Source organism: Poecile atricapillus, chromosome 12, assembly GCF_030490865.1.
Source record: "Poecile atricapillus isolate bPoeAtr1 chromosome 12, bPoeAtr1.hap1, whole genome shotgun sequence".
NCBI classification, from domain to species: Eukaryota; Metazoa; Chordata; class Aves; order Passeriformes; family Paridae; genus Poecile; species Poecile atricapillus.
In genome coordinates, this window is record NC_081260.1 from 14,939,832 (window position 1) to 14,958,695 (window position 18,864).

The 18,864-nt window shown below is 48.8% G+C and overlaps 1 protein-coding gene across 1 annotated transcript; it reads left to right on the forward strand.

Moving 5' to 3' along the window:
* The first annotated feature begins 41 nt into the window (after positions 1-41).
* Positions 42-17,475, forward strand: KIF4A (kinesin family member 4A). The gene is made up of 31 exons (XM_058848143.1): positions 42-121; positions 392-521; positions 598-712; positions 1,416-1,606; positions 1,845-1,934; positions 2,519-2,685; positions 2,863-2,957; positions 3,142-3,261; positions 4,299-4,474; positions 4,939-5,000; positions 5,667-5,802; positions 6,252-6,310; positions 6,479-6,584; positions 7,216-7,281; positions 7,567-7,752; positions 8,133-8,236; positions 8,458-8,602; positions 9,072-9,182; positions 9,617-9,700; positions 10,392-10,505; positions 10,703-10,858; positions 11,419-11,513; positions 11,928-12,057; positions 12,792-12,962; positions 13,304-13,411; positions 13,586-13,663; positions 13,747-13,848; positions 14,522-14,671; positions 15,418-15,534; positions 16,196-16,318; positions 16,831-17,475. The coding sequence occupies exons 2-31, from the start codon at positions 399-401 to the stop codon at positions 17,014-17,016; spliced, it is 3,666 nt and encodes a 1,221-aa protein (XP_058704126.1). The 5' UTR covers positions 42-121; positions 392-398; the 3' UTR covers positions 17,017-17,475.
* Positions 17,476-18,864: the final 1,389 nt, after the last annotated feature.

Sequence of the window (18,864 nt, forward strand, 5' to 3'; positions counted from 1 at the left end):
GATTGGTCTCGGTCCTGCCGCGCCTGACGTCTCGCTCGGTGATTGGCCGCGGCCGCGCGCGGCCCGGTTTGAATCGCGACCGTTGCGGCGCCGCCATTGGAACGAGCAGCGGCGGTTCCAGGTCAGTCCCGCGGCCGCCCAGAGACACCGGGCAGGGCCAGGCCGGGCCCGCTCCGCCCCCGCTCCGACCCCACACCCGGCCCGGGGCTTCCGCTCCATCCCAGAGCCCCGGCAGGGCCGCTTCACCCCCGCTCCATCCCAGAGCCCCGCTAAGGCCGCTTCACCCCCACTCCTCCCCGCATTGCACCCCCGTCCCGGGCAGGGCCGCAGCGGCTCCCGCTCATCCCCGCTCCCGTGTCCCGCCTCGCCTCACGGCGTTCGTGTCCCGCAGGCCGGCGATGGTGCGGGAGGACGAGAAGGGCATCCCGGTGCGTGTGGCGCTGCGCTGCCGGCCGCTGGTGCCCAAGGAGACCAGCGAGGGCTGCCGCATGTGCCTGTCCTTCGTGCCCGGGGAGCCGCAGGTGAGGCCCGGGGGGCTCCGGGGGTCCCGCGGCCCGGGCGCGGTTCCCAGCGCTGCCCCGTGCCTTTCCTCCGCAGGTCGTGGTGGGCAATGACAAGGCCTTCACCTACGACTACGTGTTCGACCCGTCCGTGGAGCAGGAGGAGGTTTTCAACACAGCGGTGTCGCCTCTGGTCCGAGGCATCTTTAAAGGTTTGTGGCAGATCTTGTCCCTTCGGAGCCTGCTCTCCACAGAACGAGGGGGGTGTGTTCTCTGAGGCTGCTGTGTGAGGCAGTTTTCGTGGAATACCAGAAGAGTTTGGGTTAAAAGGGACATTAAAGCCCATCCAGTGCCACCCCTGCCAAGGGCAGGGACACCTTCCCCTATCCCAGGTTGCTCCAAGCCCCATCCAACCTGGCCTTGGGCACTTCCAGGGATCCAGGGGCAGCCACAGCTTCTCTGGGCCCCCTGTGCCAGGGCCTCCCACCCTCACGGGGAACAATTCCTTCCCAATATTCCTCTGGCAATGGGAAGCCATCCCCCCTTGTCCTGTCACTCCAGGCACTTATAAAAAGTCCTTCTTCCTCTTTAAGAATAACACAATGAATTCATAAACATCCTGTTCCAGTATGCTGCAGTGGAGCTGGGATGAGAATTTCTGCTGTGTTTCTATTTAGCTCTAATAAAACATCCAGTCTTTAAAAAGAAGTAATAATTTTATCTTGTACTTTGTGGCATTTTCATTGCCTTTTTTTTTTTTTTTTCCTTCTTTTTTTTTTTTTTTCTTCTTCAATATTCCTGACTGTGATCTATGCCTAAAGCTGGTGTAAACTGATGATTTTCTGGGAGGGTGGCTTTGAAAAATGCAGCTTTCTGTCCCCACGTGACTCACCCGGGTGCCCTTTGTTCCCTCAGGATACAATGCCACCGTCTTGGCCTACGGACAGACGGGGTCGGGGAAAACCTATTCCATGGGAGGCACCTACACTGCCACCCAGGAGCATGAGCCCAGCGTGGGGGTCATCCCCAGGGTCATCAAGCTGCTCTTTGAGGAGAAACAGCAAAGGCAGGATTGGGACTTCGTCCTCAAAGTTTCTTATCTGGAGGTAAAAGTTTGGGATTTTTATATCAAGTTAGGAATAAAGGGAGCTTTGAGATCACCTCCTTCAGGTAATAGATATTGCTAACATCAACCCCTAAGACTCCAGGAGGTTTTGCCAGTCCTTTGTGGTCCAAGATGTCTTTCTCTGAAGGTGAAATGAGTAAAATGTGATGTAAAATTAGCCCTAATTTCAGCCCCTTTCTTTGGCTGGTAACTCTGAGCTGCTCCTCTGCTGCTTCCAGGTTTACAACGAGGACATCCTGGACCTGCTGTGTCCCTCCCGAGAACGTTCCCAGATCAGCATCCGGGAGGATCCCAAGGAAGGCATCAAGGTCTGCCCTGCTGGGTGTGGGCAGGGCTGGGCACTGAAGGGGTTTAAGTGGAATTTTCAGTCATCCCTAAAGCAGTGGGCTGGGGCTCATCCATGTGTTGGGAGCAGCACAGAGAGATCCAGGTGGATGGATCCTCAGGGAAAGAACAGCTTGCCAAGGAGCACATCCAGTCCTTCCTGCTCATCCTCTCTCTGGTTTGTCCCTCTCCAATACTTTATTCACACAAATCCTGTCCCCATCAGCCCCTTCCTGTGACTGGCACAGCTGTCAGCTCCCAGCTTGGCCTGGGATATCCATGGGTTTGTCCCTGTTGCCCTGAGGAGCTCCATCTCCATCCCAGAGCCCAGCTGGCCCTGGGCAGGGGAACTTGGAGGGTGTTTAGGAGCAGGTGATGTGATTCCACGTTCCTGAAGTGAAATTCAGAACCATTTTTTTCTGGGAGTTTCCATTCCAGGCCCCTGGCTGGAGGTGACACTGATTCTTGGGAATGGGGCTGGCACAGTCTGAGGTGCAGGGGGATTTTCCTGATCCCAGGTGGGACTAAGGAAGCAAGAGGATAAACAATTTTTCCTTCCTGGCTACAGATTGTGGGGTTGACAGAAAGAAATGTCACCTGTGCCCAAGAAACAGTGTCCTGCCTGGAGCAGGGGAACAACTCCAGAACTGTGGGATCCACGGCCATGAATTCCCAGTCTTCCAGATCCCATGCCATCTTCACCATCTGCATTGAACAGAAGAAGAAAAATGACAAGTGAGTGATGTTGTGCAGCTGATGAGAGTTACTTTCCCAAAATTTCCTCATCCTGGTCCTGAGCTGTGCTTCTCAAAGCAGTTCAGGTTTTGGCTCTCTGCATTTTCAGCTCCTTGGCTGCTCCTTTTCCACCTGGAAGTTTACCTGGGAGGGTAAAGCAGTTTCTTTCTGCCCTAGGAATTGCAGTTTTCATTGCAAGCTGCACCTGGTGGATCTTGCTGGCTCTGAGAGACAAAAGAAGACCAAGGCTGAGGGAGACAGACTCAGAGAAGGTCTGTGGGCTGGGACTGGTGGAGTTTGGGTTTTTTCTTCTCACTTTGGAGTTAATTAAAGAGCAAAGCACTTCTTTAATCCTTTAACCTGCTTTTTTAACCATGTTAAAGTTTCATTAAGGGTGGGAAATGAGGAGTTTGGAGCTGTTGAAGTGGCTGTGCTCACTGGGAGCTTTGTCTGCAGGAATCAGCATCAACAGAGGCCTCCTGTGCCTGGGGAATGTCATCAGTGCTCTGGGAGATGACAATAAAAAGGGAGGATTCGTCCCTTACAGAGACTCTAAGCTGACCAGGCTGCTGCAAGGTGAGAGAAGATGATGACAAAGCCTAAACTTACAGGTGCTTTTTAAATAACAAAGCAGGAGAAAACCCCACAGCTCAGAGCTGCTGCTGCAAAGGGATTAATTTGTTTAATTCCTCACTGAAGCCAGGCCTTTCCTGCACTCTTACTTTGGGTTGTAAATGCAGTGAGATGAACTCAAAACAAGTCCTGCTCTCCTGCATTTTGTGTGGCAGGAAGAAACAAGACAAATTCAGGGCATATTTTTGGTGGAGAGAAGGAAGAAGAGAAATCTGGGGGAAGAGATCTATTATTGTACCTTAATTATAGCAACTCCCTGGATGGTGTCACAGCCAGAATGAAGCTCCAGCTGTCTGTGCCTTCCCTGGGTTTTTTTTTTCTTAGTCTGAGTATCTGGTCTTTATTTTTCAATAGCTGGGATTTGTCTTTTAATGCATTTTATTTAAGCTACCCTTTAATTTGGGCACAGCTTTAGTAATGAAATTACTGGCATTTTTATGGTAATTACATAATTTGGTGCAAAAGCTCTTCAGTATTTTCCATGTCTGAAAGTACCTCATTAAAACCTGGATTGGGCTGGATGTGGGGCCCTTTTCTTTTTCTGTTCAGTAGCTTTAAGGAGCTAATTTGAATAAAATCAAAGGATGAGGTTCCATGCAGCTTTGTGATCTGTTCTTAGCCAATAATTCCTTAAATTAGAGAAAATTGTGGATATTCATGGAGGTCTTGTTATTGGGGGGGAGAAGGGAGGGGCAAACCTGAAAGAACCAAGCCAGAAATGGCATAAAGAAATTATTTATTAAGGCAGCAACTGGGGCTTTTGGGCTGAAATCTTTGGTTTAAAAGCTTGACTTTGGCTTTCAAAAATCCATTTTAATACAAAACTGAGTGGGCAGAGGAGAAAGTAACGAGTGGCACCAAAATCCATCTGTTTAATCTGCATTTTGGGGATTTGCTCATGGGGTTAGACCCCTTGAATGATGACATTTCACTGTCATCCTTGCTCTGACAGCTTTGACATTGTTTGTTTTCCTTCCCAGACTCCCTGGGTGGGAACAGCCACACGCTGATGATCGCCTGTGTGAGCCCAGCAGATTCCAACCTGGAGGAGACCCTGAACACTCTGCGTTACGCTGACAGGGCCAGGAAGATCAAAAACAAACCCATTGTCAACGTGGATCCCCAGGCAGCTGAGCTGCACCAGCTGAAGCAGCAGGTACTGGGGGATCCCCTCAGCTTCTGAGCCCAGCAAACCCCAAGGGAAGGCACAACTTCACAAAAATTGCAAAACATCCTTAATGTGTGTTGCTCCACCTCTGGAGGTGGCTGGGAAGGGGATATGTGGGAATTTCTTGGAATTCTTGGTGTGGTTTCAATTTCCCTTCCACCCAACAAATCATTGCCTGGCGAGCTAGAAGCACAATTAGAAATACAGAGATGGTTTGGTGCCTTCCTGACATCGGTCTGTGCCCAGCTCGGTGGGAAGGGAAGAGTTTTCCCTGGAGTGATCCCAGGGGGAAATGAAGAACCTTTTATTTGAGGAGTAAATGGCTTGAAATACTGTAACAACACCACTCCTTTCCACTGGCAGTGGTAAAAGGGGAATTATGGAGCAGGGGAGGAAGGAAGACCAAGGATCCATGGAGCTGCTACCTTAACAAGCAATAATTGTCTTTGTAGGTCCAGCAGCTCCAGGTGTTGCTGCTCCAGGCCCATGGAGGGACCCTGCCAGTGGCTCTCAAGTAAGATTTGTTATTTAATGTCCTATGGATGTGTATTTATCACACTCCAGAGAAGTGTCTGATCTCCTTAGCTCTGGGCAGTGCTGTGGAGTGAGGGGAGAACAAATTGGTTGCTTTTTTCCCCCCCTCTTTTTTTGTTATCCTTACGGGAGTTCCCTGGGATATTTAGTTTTGCAGCAAACACCTCATGAATGCAAAAATCTGTTGCTGGAAGTAAAAAAGGAACCAAGAAACACCTCCTGAATAAATTCCTGTCACCGTGACCCATCCATCCCTGTTCTCCTCACCCCTCTACCCCTGAATGTGGGGCAGCTCCACCTCCATTATCCTTAAAAGCACAAAAGCTGGGACAGAGTTGGATTGTGCAGGTGGTGTGTTCTGGGGATGTTTCAAAACCAAGTACATGGAGTTCACAACCTCTCTTTGGAGGTTTTTCCTGCATTCTGGAATTGTCCAAGACTTGGAGAAAACCTGAAGCAGCCTGATCTGTGGAAGGTGTCCCTGCCCATGGCAGGGGAGGGGCTGGATGAGCTTTTAGATCCTTCCCTCCCAAACCATTCTGGGCTATTTGTTGTAAATTATTTAGGAAACAATAATAATTTTGGAGGTGACTTCAGTGCTGTCCCAAAGTCCAAACTCACACCCAACTGCTCCTTGCTGTTGCAGTGACTTGGCCCCCTCAGAGAGCCTCCAATCCCTGATGGAGAAGAACCAATCCCTGCAGGAGGAGAACCAGAAGCTGAGCCAGGGGCTGAGTGAGGCTGCTGGGCAAACAGCACAGATGCTGGAGAGGATCATCCTGGTACGTTCAGTTATCCCAGGAGAGCTCTAAATTGCTGGGAATGACTCAACTGCAGCTCCTTTGTTTATGACATACTGAGAATCTCTCTTAAATGTTCCTTTCACATTGATTCCAAATCAGTCAGAGCCAAAAACCTGCCAGAATCTGTCGGCCTTTAGTTTCTTTTTGGTAACAGGGGACTTGAATCTTTCAGCTTTTTCATGCTTCAAATATTTTATTTTAATATTTTAAATAGAACTTGCACACTTGTGTCGCCTTCCCCTGCTCTTTTCCTGTTGCTTGCAGTGTTCCCTCCATGAAAAAATGCTGTGAAATCCAGACTGGTGCCCCTGACCATGAAGGATCTTTTAGTGAAATCTTTGATTTTCACACTGTCAATTTTTTGCTGCAAATTAATCAGCTGATTCCTGTGTTCCTCTACAATTGAATACAATTCTAATTTCTTTTAGACAGAGCAAGAAAATGAGAAGATGAATGCAAAACTAGAGCAGCTCCAGCATCACGCTGTGTAAGTGTCCCCACACCCTTCTCCTGGGATAATGTCCTTGGGAATTCAATGTTTTCAGTGGGATAAACTGGATCCCATCAGCTGGGGTTTGTTCATCCAGAATTAATTCAGAGGTTGAGTGGGGAAAGTTGTTCTTCCCTTGCCATGGACTTGTTCCTGTGCTTCCAGGTGCAAGTTGGATCTGCAGAAGCTGGTGGAGACTGTGGAAGATGAGGAATTAAAGGAAAATGTGGAGGTGATCCGGAACCTGCAGCAGGTGCTGGCTGAGCTGCAGGTAAGGCTGAACCCAGGGATGGGTAGGTCGTGTCAATTTATTCAGGAAATCTGGGATTCCACTCCAACAACTTCCCTCAAGGAGCCCAGGAATTAAAAGTGTGAAATGACTCTTGAGATCCACTTCAAAACTGTCCTGTTGTGCTTAATGCTGTAGAAAGGCCACTTGTGCTGCTCCTGGGGGTGGGGGACAAAGGAGGAATCTACACAAAAAAACCTGATACTGGAGCTTGGCTTGGATTTACAGTCCCTAAACTGGATGGAGTGTTCTAAACTTGGTGATTTTTATGGACAATATAAATTGCAGGGACCTCAAATAGTTAAATAGAAGCTTCCAGGCTTTTATCTAATGGAGGAATTTCAGTTCTCCCTCACTGGACATTCCTCTGTTCTCTTCCCTCTTCTCTCCAGTGCTGGAGTTCAGGGAAGATTTCAAGGAATGGCTTTTCCAACTAGACAAGGAGGAGTTTCCTCACATTCCTCAAGGAGGAGGATGATGGTCTTCTCTTTCCAGAGAGGTTCCAGAGGAGAATCACGTTGTGCTTTGCCATAATGTGCCAACAGACTGTTACTTCCTTAATTTTATTTCCTATTTCCCTTTTCATCCACATTTTCTTCTCTCTGTCCACCAGAGTGAAAACGCTGCCACCACAGAAGCTTCTGCAGAGCTGTCAAACTCTGAACAGGATTCTCCAGGTGTAAGTGAGGGGCTCAGCAGTGCACACCTCACTGGAGCATGGTTTTATCTCCTCATCACTTTTGTCTGCTCCCTCCTGCTAATTTTCTAACCCAAATGCTTGATAAATCATCACTTTTGTCTGTGCTGATTTAAACTCAACGTGTTCAAAGTCAAGAACCTGTTCTCATTTCTGCATATCTGTTTTTTTTTAAATAAAAATTAATTTGAAGTGCTCTGTAGAAACAGAGATCATGTAATTCAGGAGCTCTGGAATGGCCTCTCCTCATGGCTGTGTCTCCTACAGGAAGCAGAAGTGGGCCAGGAATCCAAGAGAGGCTCCAAAGACTTCAGCACCCAGCACGCCCTGCGCCAGGCACAGCTCTCCAGGGAGCTGCTGGAGCTCAACAAAGCCCTGACTCTGAAAGAGGCCCTGGCCAAAAAAATGTCTGAAAATGATACCCAGCTGGGGCCCATCCAGTCCCAGTACCAGGTAAAGCTGAAATCCTCCTTGGTCAGTTTGTTTTCCCCAATTCCTGCTGGGGAAGGAAGATTCTGTTCTCAGGATCCTGTTGTGGGTCTGTTCCTTAAGCTGCGTCCCTGCTCCCTTGGGCAGTTTTCCCTCTTGTGCTGGGTGGGATCTCCCATCTCTGAGATGATCAGTCAGGACATGGCCCCAGTGACTCTGTGCCCACCAAAGCTCCAGAGTGTGCTGGGCCAGCCCCTGTGACCCCACACTGCTCTTAGATGAGGTGGTTGAGCAGCCTGCTGCGAAGGAATGGGGTTTTTCAAGGTTTCTCTCTCTTAAACCTTTGCCTCAGGGTGTCTTCCCAAGGTTTTTATTTGGAGGTTTATTCTTCTTGCCCTTTCTAGACCAACATCAAGGATCTGGAATTGGAGGTCAGCAATTTGCAAAAGGAAAAGGAGGAATTGGTCCTTGCTCTGCACATGGCAAAGAAGGACATCAACCAGGCCAAGTAAGAGCTCTGCCTGCAGCTCTGGGGGTTGTTAATGTGTCTGAATATCCAATGTCTTGCACTTCCATGATCTGTAAAAGCTCTTTTTTGATGCAAAAATATCACTTTAATGTGCCAGGAGCTGCAGAGAAGCTTCCTGTGGGCTTGCAAAGGTGACAGAGGTGACATTTCTCATGAGGTGTCTCTGAAGCTGGAGAGGATTTGTTGTTGTTCCTCTCCAGGCTGAGCGAGCGGCGCAGGAAAAGGCTCCAGGAGCTGGAAGCACAAATGGCTGAGCTCAAGAAGAAGCTGAATGAGCAATCCAAGCTCTTGAAGCTGAAGGAATCCACGGAGCGCACGGTGTCCAAACTGAACCAGGAGATCAGGGTAACCAACAGGCACCTCTGACCTGAGCCAGGGTGGGCAAAGCAGGAATCCCAGAAATCCCTGATGGGAATCCCAGAAATCCCAAACAGGAATCTGTTTCTGTTTAGTCAGACTGAAAATAGCAGATTTAGGCAAGATTCCTTTGGCTACATGACCACAACAGGCAGATGACTACTGAGATTTGGGAGGAAAATAAGTCCAAAGTATCTTCTGGTACTTCAAATTTATTGCCTCAGTCAAATAATTTGATTCCTCTTTGATTTCCCTGAATTGTACCTGGGCTGGTCTTCCCTTTGTGCCTAAAAAAAAAAGTCCCTGTTTTTTTAGCACTTTGAGAGAGTCCTGAGTGGGAGCACATTAAGATTTCCCACCTGCCACTCCCCACACCTGGCAGGCACAGGGGAATGGAGGTTGAAGCTCACTGGGATGTAAATCCTGGATAATTCTTCCAGCCACTGGTGTTTTTCAGGAAATGAAGCAGCAAAGGGTGCAGCTGATGCGTCAGATGAAGGAGGACACCGAGAAATTCAGGCAGTGGAAGCAGCAGAAGGACAAGGAAGTGATCCAGCTGAAGGAAAAGGTGAGCAAACGAGCCCCTCACACTGTTCCTCCCTCCAAAGGGCTGCTGTAAGGTTTCTTTAACTGGGAAATGTCTGGGAATGCTTTGAAGAGAAGCTTGGCTCATGTGGCTGCCACTTTTCACCACTTGGACTTGTTTGTGGCTGGGGATCTTCAAGCTCTTGTCACAGCTGTAACTCTGCTCAAAAGCAGAAAGCAAGAATTGTCAATATTTGAAGGATTTTAGGGTTTGGCCTCAGCATGGGAGGTTTTTAAACTTCCAAAGGAATGTTGGATCTGCAGATCAATAAAATCCAGCTGCTTTGTGCAATAGCAAACACCTGGAGTTTGGTCTCGCAGCAATTCCTGCCTTGGGATGCTCAGGCTGGAATTTTGGGGCTGCAGCCTTTCCTTTGTCATGGAAAATGTGACTTTTCCAGCTGTTTTTCCTTGCAGGACCGTAAGAGACAGTACGAGCTCCTCAAGCTGGAGAGGGATTTCCAGAAGCAGGCCAATGTCCTCCGGCGCAAAACAGAGGAGGTGAGGAGCCAACATCCCCTGGAAATTGCCAACCAATCCCTAAAGTCTGCCAAGTGGGGCTGGAGGAAGGAACAGGATACACAGATAAACTTAAAGGAAGTTTAGAGGCTGGAAAGAAAAGATTTTTTCTCTGCAGAGAAATCCCCGTTTCTGCCTTGGGGCCCTTGAGGGATCCTAGTTAAATTTGCTCCTTAAAGGAAATTTAGAGGTTGGAAAGAAAAGCTTTTCTCTCTGCAGAGAAATCCCCGTTTTTGCCTTGTAGCCTTTGAGGAATTCCAGTTAAATTTGCTCCTTAAAGGCCAAATGACTCCGAGTCCCAGGTTCCTGTGGCAAATCCATGCAGATGCCCAAGGCAGGAAGTGGGAAGTGAGTTTGGGTGGTAGATCTACAAGGTTGCAGTTGAAAGTCCTTTCAAGACAGCTTTGTAGAAGAAATGCATCCTCAGCACCTCATTTTGGGTGTTTTCTTTTACCTTCAGGCCTAAAAGGAGCTTCTCTTTAAAGGAGGAATGGCAGCAAAAGAAATAAAACAAGGGCAGGGGTTTGTTTGAGTTAAATCAGGATAACTTGAGATTTATTAACCTTGTGCTGTCACTGTCCCAGTGCTTGCCCTGGGCTGGGAATCCCTGGTGTTTCCAGCTGTAGCAGGTGATTTCCAGTCCCTGTTCAGCTCCTTGTGGAATCTTTTCCAGGCAGCAGCTGCCAACAAACGCCTCAAGGATGCCCTGCAGAAGCAGAAGGAAGTGGCAGATAAACGGAAGGAGACCCAAAATCGGGGCATGGAAGGAATTGCTGCACGAGTCAAAGTGGGTAACAGCATTTCTGCATCCCAACACTGGGCAAACTGGGATTTGGGGTGGGTGCTGCTGGCCTTGCTGTCTGGAGCACAGCAGGAGGACCAGGGAATTGCAATGGGATTATTCAGTTTCTCTGAAATGCCTTCACAGAGGGTTCAGTCCTGGAGTTGAGCTCAACCACTGGGTGTTGGGGGTTATTTTCCCAGAACTGGCTTGCAAATGAAGTCGAGGTTCTTGTCAGCACTGAGGAAGCTCGAAGACACCTGGCAGACCTGCTGGAGGACAGGAAAATCCTGGCAAAGGAGCTCCTTCAGCTGAAAGAGAAGAAAGATGCTGGGGAAAATCCGCCTCCAAAGCTCCGGGTAAGAGGGAAATTCCCCTTTTCCCACCCCACTCCTCTGTCCGTTCAGCAATACTGGATTTCATTATTCTCACTCCTGCTTGAGCTGTTCCCTCAGAAGATGGGGATGGATCCCATCCTTTCTGGGAGAAAGCATTAGTATTTTTATCCTCTGACACGTCAGGGACAAGAGGTGCTGAAGGAACTCTTATTTCTTAATGGAACTCAGGGAAGTTTTTTCCCTGAAAGGGCAAATGAGGCTTTGGAAGGGGCTGCTCAGGGAAGTGGTGGAATCAACCATCCCTGGAAGCGTCAAAAAAACGTGTGGATGTGGCACCTGGGGTCATGGGTGACCCATCAGTGTTGGGGGAATGGTTGGACTCGATGCTCTGGGAGAGCTGTTCCAACCTCAGGGATTCTGAGGGATGCAAGTGGCTCACTCCCCTTTAGCAAAGGCTTTTGGGAAGGAGCAATGGAACTGAAGCTGTGGGGAGATGCCTGGAGGCTTTTCTAGCTGGAATATCTCTAACTGTGTGATTTTCTGCCCTGTTCCTGCCCTGGATCCGTGTGCTGTGATTCCAGAGGCGCACGTACTGCCTGGCTGACCTGCAGGCTCCCTGCACGGATCTCTCGGTCTCCAAGCAGATCGAGAGCCTGCAGACAGAGATGGAGCTCAGGTAAGGCACTGCCACAAAGCTCCTCCACACAGCCTCTCCTCTGCCTTTTCCCTCATTTCCATCCCAACTCTCTGGGAGGTGGAAGAGGATGTGAAGCACAGACTGACACTGGCAATGGTGAGGGAAAGGGTTTTCTGGGTTTTCCTGGCTGGAATTTTTCTGAAATGTGGGAAAAATACTCAGAGTGGGTTTTTTGAGCTGTTAGTGAGCACCTCTGGGGGTAAAAACCTCCATTTCTATTTGGGAATGTGGAATGGAGGCAAAACTCCCCAGGGGAGCAGTGCAGGTGCTCTACTGGGCAGCAAAAATCTCAATTTATACTATTTTACTTAATATTCTGGGAACAGTAACATTAGCCCAGAAGCCTTGGTTTTCTCCTGTGTTGTAACCCCAAATCCATGGATTCTTCCCCAGGAGTGCCCAGATAGCAGATCTGCAGCAGAAACTCCTGGATGCAGACAATGGAGATCGGGCCAAGCAGCGCTGGGACAGCATTGCCACCATCCTGGAGGCCAAATGTGCTCTGAAGTATCTCCTGGGAGAGGTAAACCCTGGATTTTCCTCTTTTATCCCTGAAAATAAAGGCTCTAAATCTGCTTAGCCACAAATAAAAGGAAGTGACCAAAGGAATTTTGAGTGGAGCCCTCCTGTAGTGGATGAGGTTTATTCCCTTCTCAAGTTTGGATTAAAGTAAATCTGTATTGGGGAGTGAAATCTGAAAAACAGGGAAGTGGAATAGATGAGACCAGCTAAATGCTTGCATGGGAAAGGGAAGAGACAAATTTCAAAACTGGAAGAGAAGAAAAAGTATCTAAAATACTTCCTGAACAAGCAGGGAAGCAAGGACAGTGCTGGCTGTGGTCAGGGGAAGCAGTGGAGTTGGTGTTGAGATAGGAAAAAGAGAAATTGGGATATTGTGGGATCAGGGAAAGAGCAACTGAAGGATACAATTACCTGTTGCTCCCTGGTGCTTGGAAATCAAAGGAAAAGGGTGAAAAGGAAAATACTCTCAGTGTTGCCTGAAGGGAGGTGGATTCAGAACTGTGAACAAGACCCTCAGCTCCCTGGTTTGCACCTCCAAAGTGTCTGGCTCTGAATCTCTCCTGGTTTCTTTGATGCTTGTGGGCTGGTTCAATTCCTGGGGTGGTTGGAAGTTACAGGGATGCTTCCCCTCCACACTGCAGTCCCTGTCCCAGCAGGGAATCCCTGTCCCAGCAGGGAATCCCTGTCCCAGCAGGGAATCCCTGTCCCAAGCCATCCCTTGCTCTTGTTTTCCAGCTGGTCTCCTCCAAAGTGCAGGAGAGCAAACTGCAGAGCAACCTGGAGCAGAGCCAGGCCAGCTGCTCTGATGTGCAGAAGATGCTGATGGAAGAGAGAAACCATACAGCAGAGCTGGAGGCAGAGTTCCAAAATCAGATTTTGGTGCAGGAACAGCAACATCAGGAAAAGGTGAATCACAGCTCATGGAAATCTTGGAGTCTGATCAGAAAGGCAAAAGGGGATGTGCCGAAATGAAGCCAGTGCTGAATATCAACTCAAATTTTGTTGGATTTTTGCAGACAGTTCATTAAAAGCTGAAGAGATCTCTGTATTTATCCTATGCAAATTGATTTATTCAGTAACTTTCCTCCTGCTCTAAATGAGGAGGTTACACCTGAGCACAAGATCACTTTTCAAGTAGATCAGGGTGGAATTGTGCTGGAAGTGGCAGGAAATTTCCCTGAGCCTGGACTTTGATGTCAAATGCTCTTTTCAGGAATTCACCCTTATTTATTACAACTTGCTCTTAGGTTCTGTACCTGCTCAGCCAATTCCAGCAGAAAGAAGCAGCAGAGAAGAGATTGGAAGATTCCCTGAATGAGCAGGAGAAACAACTGCAGGAGCGACTCCGGTTCCAGGTGCAGTGGCTGGGGAGGGTGGGATCCTCTGGGATACCTGGAATCAAGAGAAGGATTGTGTGTTCCTTTTGCAGAAACCTGCACAGAGTGCTGGCTGTGCAGGCTGCAATAACCCTGGGGGATTTTCTCTTATTTATCTCCAACGAAACAAATTTCCTCTTGTCCTGCAAACAGGAGGAAGAGCTGGAAAAAATGAGGGAGATCTGTGAGAAGAACCAGGAGCTCCTCCGGGAAAATGACACTCTGAAACAGGTAGAGCCTTGTGCAGACACCAGAGCCTCGTGGCAGTTGGGTTTAAGGGATTTTGCAGCTCTAATTCTTGTCCCTTTTGACAGAAACTGCTGCTCCTCCAAATTGCCAGTGGCCAGAAGCTCCGGCACATCCAGCAAAGGCCACCTGAGTCTCCAGACTCTTCTTTTGATTATGTTCCACCCAAAGTAAGACACTGCACACTTTGTATTGCACCTGAATTCTTTGCCAAAGTTAACCTTGACTATTGATAATGTGAATTTTTCCTTTCTCCTGAGCTGCTTTTACCAGGCACTTGTTCTACTCATTGAAGTTCTGCTCATTGAAGTGACCCCTTCAACCCTTTCTAGAAGACTAAAATACCTTCCATTAGTTTTTTGATTAAAAAAAATAGGCAAACAAATCCCCAAACCTATTTCCTCATTGTAGTTCTGACTCTGTATCCTCCTTCACAATCCAGATTGTTTTTCTGTAGCATTCCCAGTCTGTAAAATTATGGAGCAAGGCATGTGTGTCACAGCAAGCTTTTCTGCTTTGTGAAGAGCCAAATCTTAATGCTGGGAGGAGGAGACTATTTAAAACTCTTTGGACAGGAGTGTGATGTTTGTTTTTTGTCATGTGATTTGACAAAAACTCAGACTTCCAAGGATTTGTCAGTAATTGCTTAAGTTGATTGAATTTTTAATCCTGCCAATTGGTTCTTTTCTTTCCCCTCCCTCACCCCACAACCTTCTTGGCTGTGAAGTACCCTGAAAACCTTAATAAAACATAATAAAACCTTGTTAAAATATAATAACCATTAATAAAATATAATCTGTGTGATTTTTTGGTGGCCTAACCCCCCGTGCTCCTGTGTTGCAGCCCAAGAACCGCCGGCAGACGACGGCCAAGCCCCGAGCACGCAGCCCCGAGGTGGATGTGGAGGAGCTGCTCTCTGACTCTGGGGAAGGGGAGGATTCTGACTGGCTTCCTGGGAAAGCAGGCAGAGGAACAAGGAAAACCCTCACAGGGGTAAGATCCAGCTGCCTTTGATCCAGGGTCTGTTAGGGAATCACTTGCTGTGTTAAAGGATTGGGTATGCAGCTGTGAGGTGTGGTGTCTCCACTGGTCTCAAAGGGGCAGCAATGGGTTGTTTGGGTGCCTGGGGATATTTGGGACCTTCCCACAGACACAGCAAAGGTTGTCTGCAGTCAGCAACACCTTCCTGGACAGGTTTTCCCTGTCCCAGTCACCTTCTCCCGTGTGTTGTCCTCCTGCCTGTGCCTGAGCTGGCCTCTGCTTCAGGAACAGCCCCAACAGCAGCCAGATCCATCCAGGGAGTCAATTTTAGGGAAAAAAAAAACCCACCAAAACCAAAGAAAGGGATGGCCTGTTGTAGATCCCTGTTTTGGGAATCTGCAGCTTCCAGTCCTGACAGAGCCTCAGCTTCCAGCTGTGTCAGTCTGGAGCTTCAGCCTCTGGCTCAGAAAATTCTGAGGCTTTTGGGGTGGGGACTCTGTGGAAGTGGGCACAGAAACTGGGATCCTTTGGCATAACCTCAGTTCAGGTACTGAATAACTGAAGGTACTTATCCTGTAGATGATCTGTAGGTGGAAGGATTTTATTCTGGATATTAGGAAGAAAATTATTCTGGGATGTAGGACTGGCAGCAAAATGTGACAAGGGGCAGCTTGGGGATGTCCCTGTCCTGCATAGCCTGGCAGGACCTGGAGCATTCCAGGAGCATCCTGGCCATTGGATCCCCCTTCCCTCCTCAGTGCTCGTGCAAGGGCCGCTGTGGGAACAGGCAGTGTGGCTGCAGGAAGCAGAAGTTGGGATGCACCGACGGCTGCAGCTGCTCCCCGGCCACCTGCAGGAACAGGGACCGGGGCCTGGTGAGTGCTGCTGGCTCTGGGGGGCCACAGGGGCTGCAGGGCCTGGATTTGGGCAGGAGCAAAGCTGGATGAAGGGATAATTCCCCCACAAGCATAGTTTGTCCAGGCAGAGCACGTGCATTTTGCTGAAACTCTGGGAATGTCAGTAATTAGTGCCTCTCTGGTAACTGAGGACAATTTTCCACTGCAGGACCAGGCTCTGCCTTTCGGCACAGACATTTGGAGATTCACAGCAGAGATTTTCATGTTCCCACTTCTCATCCACAAATCTGAGGACAAATAATTTCAATTTGCCTTTTGGACTCAGTAAATTAAAGTTGTATCTTTGGCTTCAGACAACACAAAACCTTGACTCATTCCCGGATTTCTTTTTAAGAATGGAAGGGATGGTTTGGGGAGGGGGTTGTAGCAGCAGGAAGATCCCTGAGAAACTGATGTTCATTGAGGAAGATGTTCCTAGAGGGAATTTTGCTCTTGGCTCTCAGAGATGTGGAGCAGGGACATCCCATAGTACTCTAATTATTGCCTATTTTATGGAGGCCTAGCCTGAGCTGCAGCATGAGTTGTGCTGTGGAAAGCTTCCCAGCTGGAGAGCAAGGGACTGTGGTGGGAAGGGAAGGGATGGATTTCTGCAAGAGCTTCACCCTTTGCTGCCCCTCAGGAAACCACAACATGTGAGGAGCACAAAAGGGACTTGGAAGGGTCCTTGAAGCTGGAAGATCCCACGGAAGTGAAAGCAGCAGAGAGCTTCTTCCAGCCCGTGTGTGTCACCCCAACCACAAAGGTATTCCCAGGGGAGAGCAGAGCTGCTGGATGAGGAATCTTGGAGGGAAATCACTCCAGAGGAGAAGCTGCTGCTGGAAAACGCTGCAGAGCTCCAGGCAGCTCGTGTGGAAGTTCACAGTGTGCTGAATTCCTAAGTTTCCACACTGGAATGATGCCACAAGCTTGCCATGTTTTCCTGCAGCACCTTCAGCAAGGAGAGATGGGAAGTGAGGAGCTTGCAGGGTAAAGTCACATCTGTCCATGTTCAAACTGGGAGAGCTGCTGTGCTCTCTGACCTGGCACATCTCACTTCGCCTCAGCTAAACAAATTCCCTTATCCCATGGGAACCCACTATTCCAACTGCTGGCTCTTCCTGCTGCCTCTTGGTATTTTGTCAAAAAATTTGTCTTTTTCCAAACTTGAGTAAAAAAAGCAACTCTTGAGGTTGGCCTGGCACTCAGTGTCCTGCTGCCTCTGGTGGGTCACTCCAGCAGTGACTTAACCCAAAGATTGTCCCTTGCTTCCCACAGGTCCTGCAGGACCTCACAGAGCAGGAGGTGCTCCTGAAGATTCCCAGTACTGCCACCTCCCTGCTCGGGAGGGATGAGGAGTCCCGGGAGAACCAGAACCCCTTTGGCAAGAAGAAGAAAAGGATGTTGAGCAGCAACATCAGCTTCTTCTCAGGCTGCACCCCCATCAAGGAGGAGTTTAACTGAGCTGGAGTTTTCCCATCCCTTTAGGCCACATTCCTGGTGATGTTAGAGGGAGTTGGATTCTCCTGCCCTCAGCAAGGGAATCAAACTCTGCTTCTTGCTGGTTGTGTCTGTAAATATTCGTGTGTTGGGGCTAGGGGGAGGGTAAGAATCTTTCCTCTGGAATTCCTGGTGTGAGTGGAGGTGATTTTCCAGGTAGGTGTTCCCAGCTCCCTCCCTCCTGCTGAGCTGTGAACGCTGGGTACAGTTTCACCTGTAATCTTGAAAGAACTTCGCCTTTGCACGGGAGATCTGCTCCTGCTTCTTCCCACTGAGCCTGAAGGAACTTTTCCAGCTGCCCTGGGAGATCCTTGGAGTGAAAAGGGCCTGGCTGAAGTCTTAAATCAGCAGCTCTGAAGTGGTCAGGCTTCCTGGCCCCTTTGGCCGCTGGACTGTCCTTAGTCAATGAACTAGAACCTTGACCTATGTGAATAATGTAGGAATTTTAACTCTGGTTTGTAGTTTTAATAAAGGAATTAATAAAGAAACCTGGCTTGGAGCTGGAATTATTGTGCACAACATCCCCCCAGCCTCCCCTGGGCTTAAACTTGGTCTTAAAACCAGTCCAGGAGTTGCTGCTACTGGGACCTGCTCAGGTCTTTCTGTCCAGGCACCCCAAACAAGCTCCTGCTGCTTTTCCTTGCCCTCTGCCCTAAGTTATGAGTCTCAGCAGGAAGGAAAAGTGATAAATGGAATTTTTGTTTAATTTATTTTTCCTCTACTGCCAATGGTGTTGACCCAGCCCTTCCCTGGGATCTGCACAGGGATTTGGGATTGGGGCTGTAGTTTCCCTCACCTGAGAATCCTCTTTATTTATGTGTTGCCTGAGGGTTTTGCCAATTTAGGGAATCCCAGGAGTTTTTGTGTTGGAAGGGGCCTTAAAGATCATCCACTTCCACTGTCCAGGTTGCTCCAAACCCCATCTAAGCAGGCCCATTCCAGGAATGGGGCAGACACAGCTTCTCTGTGCCAGGGCCTTGCCATCCTCACAGGGAAGAATTCCTTCCCAAGATCGCCCCTCACCCTGGACTTCAGTCCTCTCCCTGCTTTCCAAGTTTATAAAGGCCCTGAGAGCTGTAAAATATTTCCAAGTGATTCAAACAAGCCTGGAAATTCTGAGGGTTTGTGCCCTAATAGAAGATTGTCCCATTCCAAATGCCATCCCACCCCAAATCCCATCCCATCCCAAATCCCATCCCATCCCAAAACCCATCCCAAATCCCATCCCATCCCACAGCCCTTCCTTCAGGCTCAACCCTGAGTCAGGAGTTTGGTGCTGAAGAACAGACACAGCACAAAGGCACCGAATCTGTGCTTGGGGACAATGCCAGGGGCTGAGGGGAGCTTGTCCTGCGGGATGAGGGAGCATCCCCTGGGATTGGGACGGGGACAGAGGGGACAGCAGGGACAGGACAGAGGACACAGCAGGGACAGGACAGAGGGGACAGCAGGGACAGGACAAAAGGGACAGCAGGGACAGGACAAAAGGGACAGCAGGGGCTGCCCCAGCCCCAGCTCTGCCCCAGGGGCTGCTGGCACTGGGACACTTCCAGGACCTGGAGCAGAGCCAGGGAATCTCCTGATGGGACCCACCAGGACCTTGGATGCGGCTCCTGACCCTGCACAGGACACCCCAACAACCCCAGCCTGGAATAACTTACACAGAAAATAATACCCAATACTAAACAATATTCTATAATTTTGTCTTATATCTGTTGTTTTAAATTCCTTTATATTATTCTATTAATTTTATATTATCATATAAAACATATATATTTCATATTATATATATATATATATAATATTATATAT

Bases quoted from the DNA above. Each gene is read 5' to 3' on its own strand.
- KIF4A (XM_058848143.1), top strand. From the start codon at position 399: ATGGTGCGGGAGGACGAGAAGGGCATCCCGGTGCGTGTGGCGCTGCGC. The intron at 2,686-2,862 runs GTGAGTGATGTT...TTTCTGCCCTAG, and splicing joins CAGAAGAAGAAAAATGACAA to GAATTGCAGTTTTCATTGCA. The intron at 13,412-13,585 runs GTGCAGTGGCTG...TCCTGCAAACAG, and splicing joins AGGAGCGACTCCGGTTCCAG to GAGGAAGAGCTGGAAAAAAT.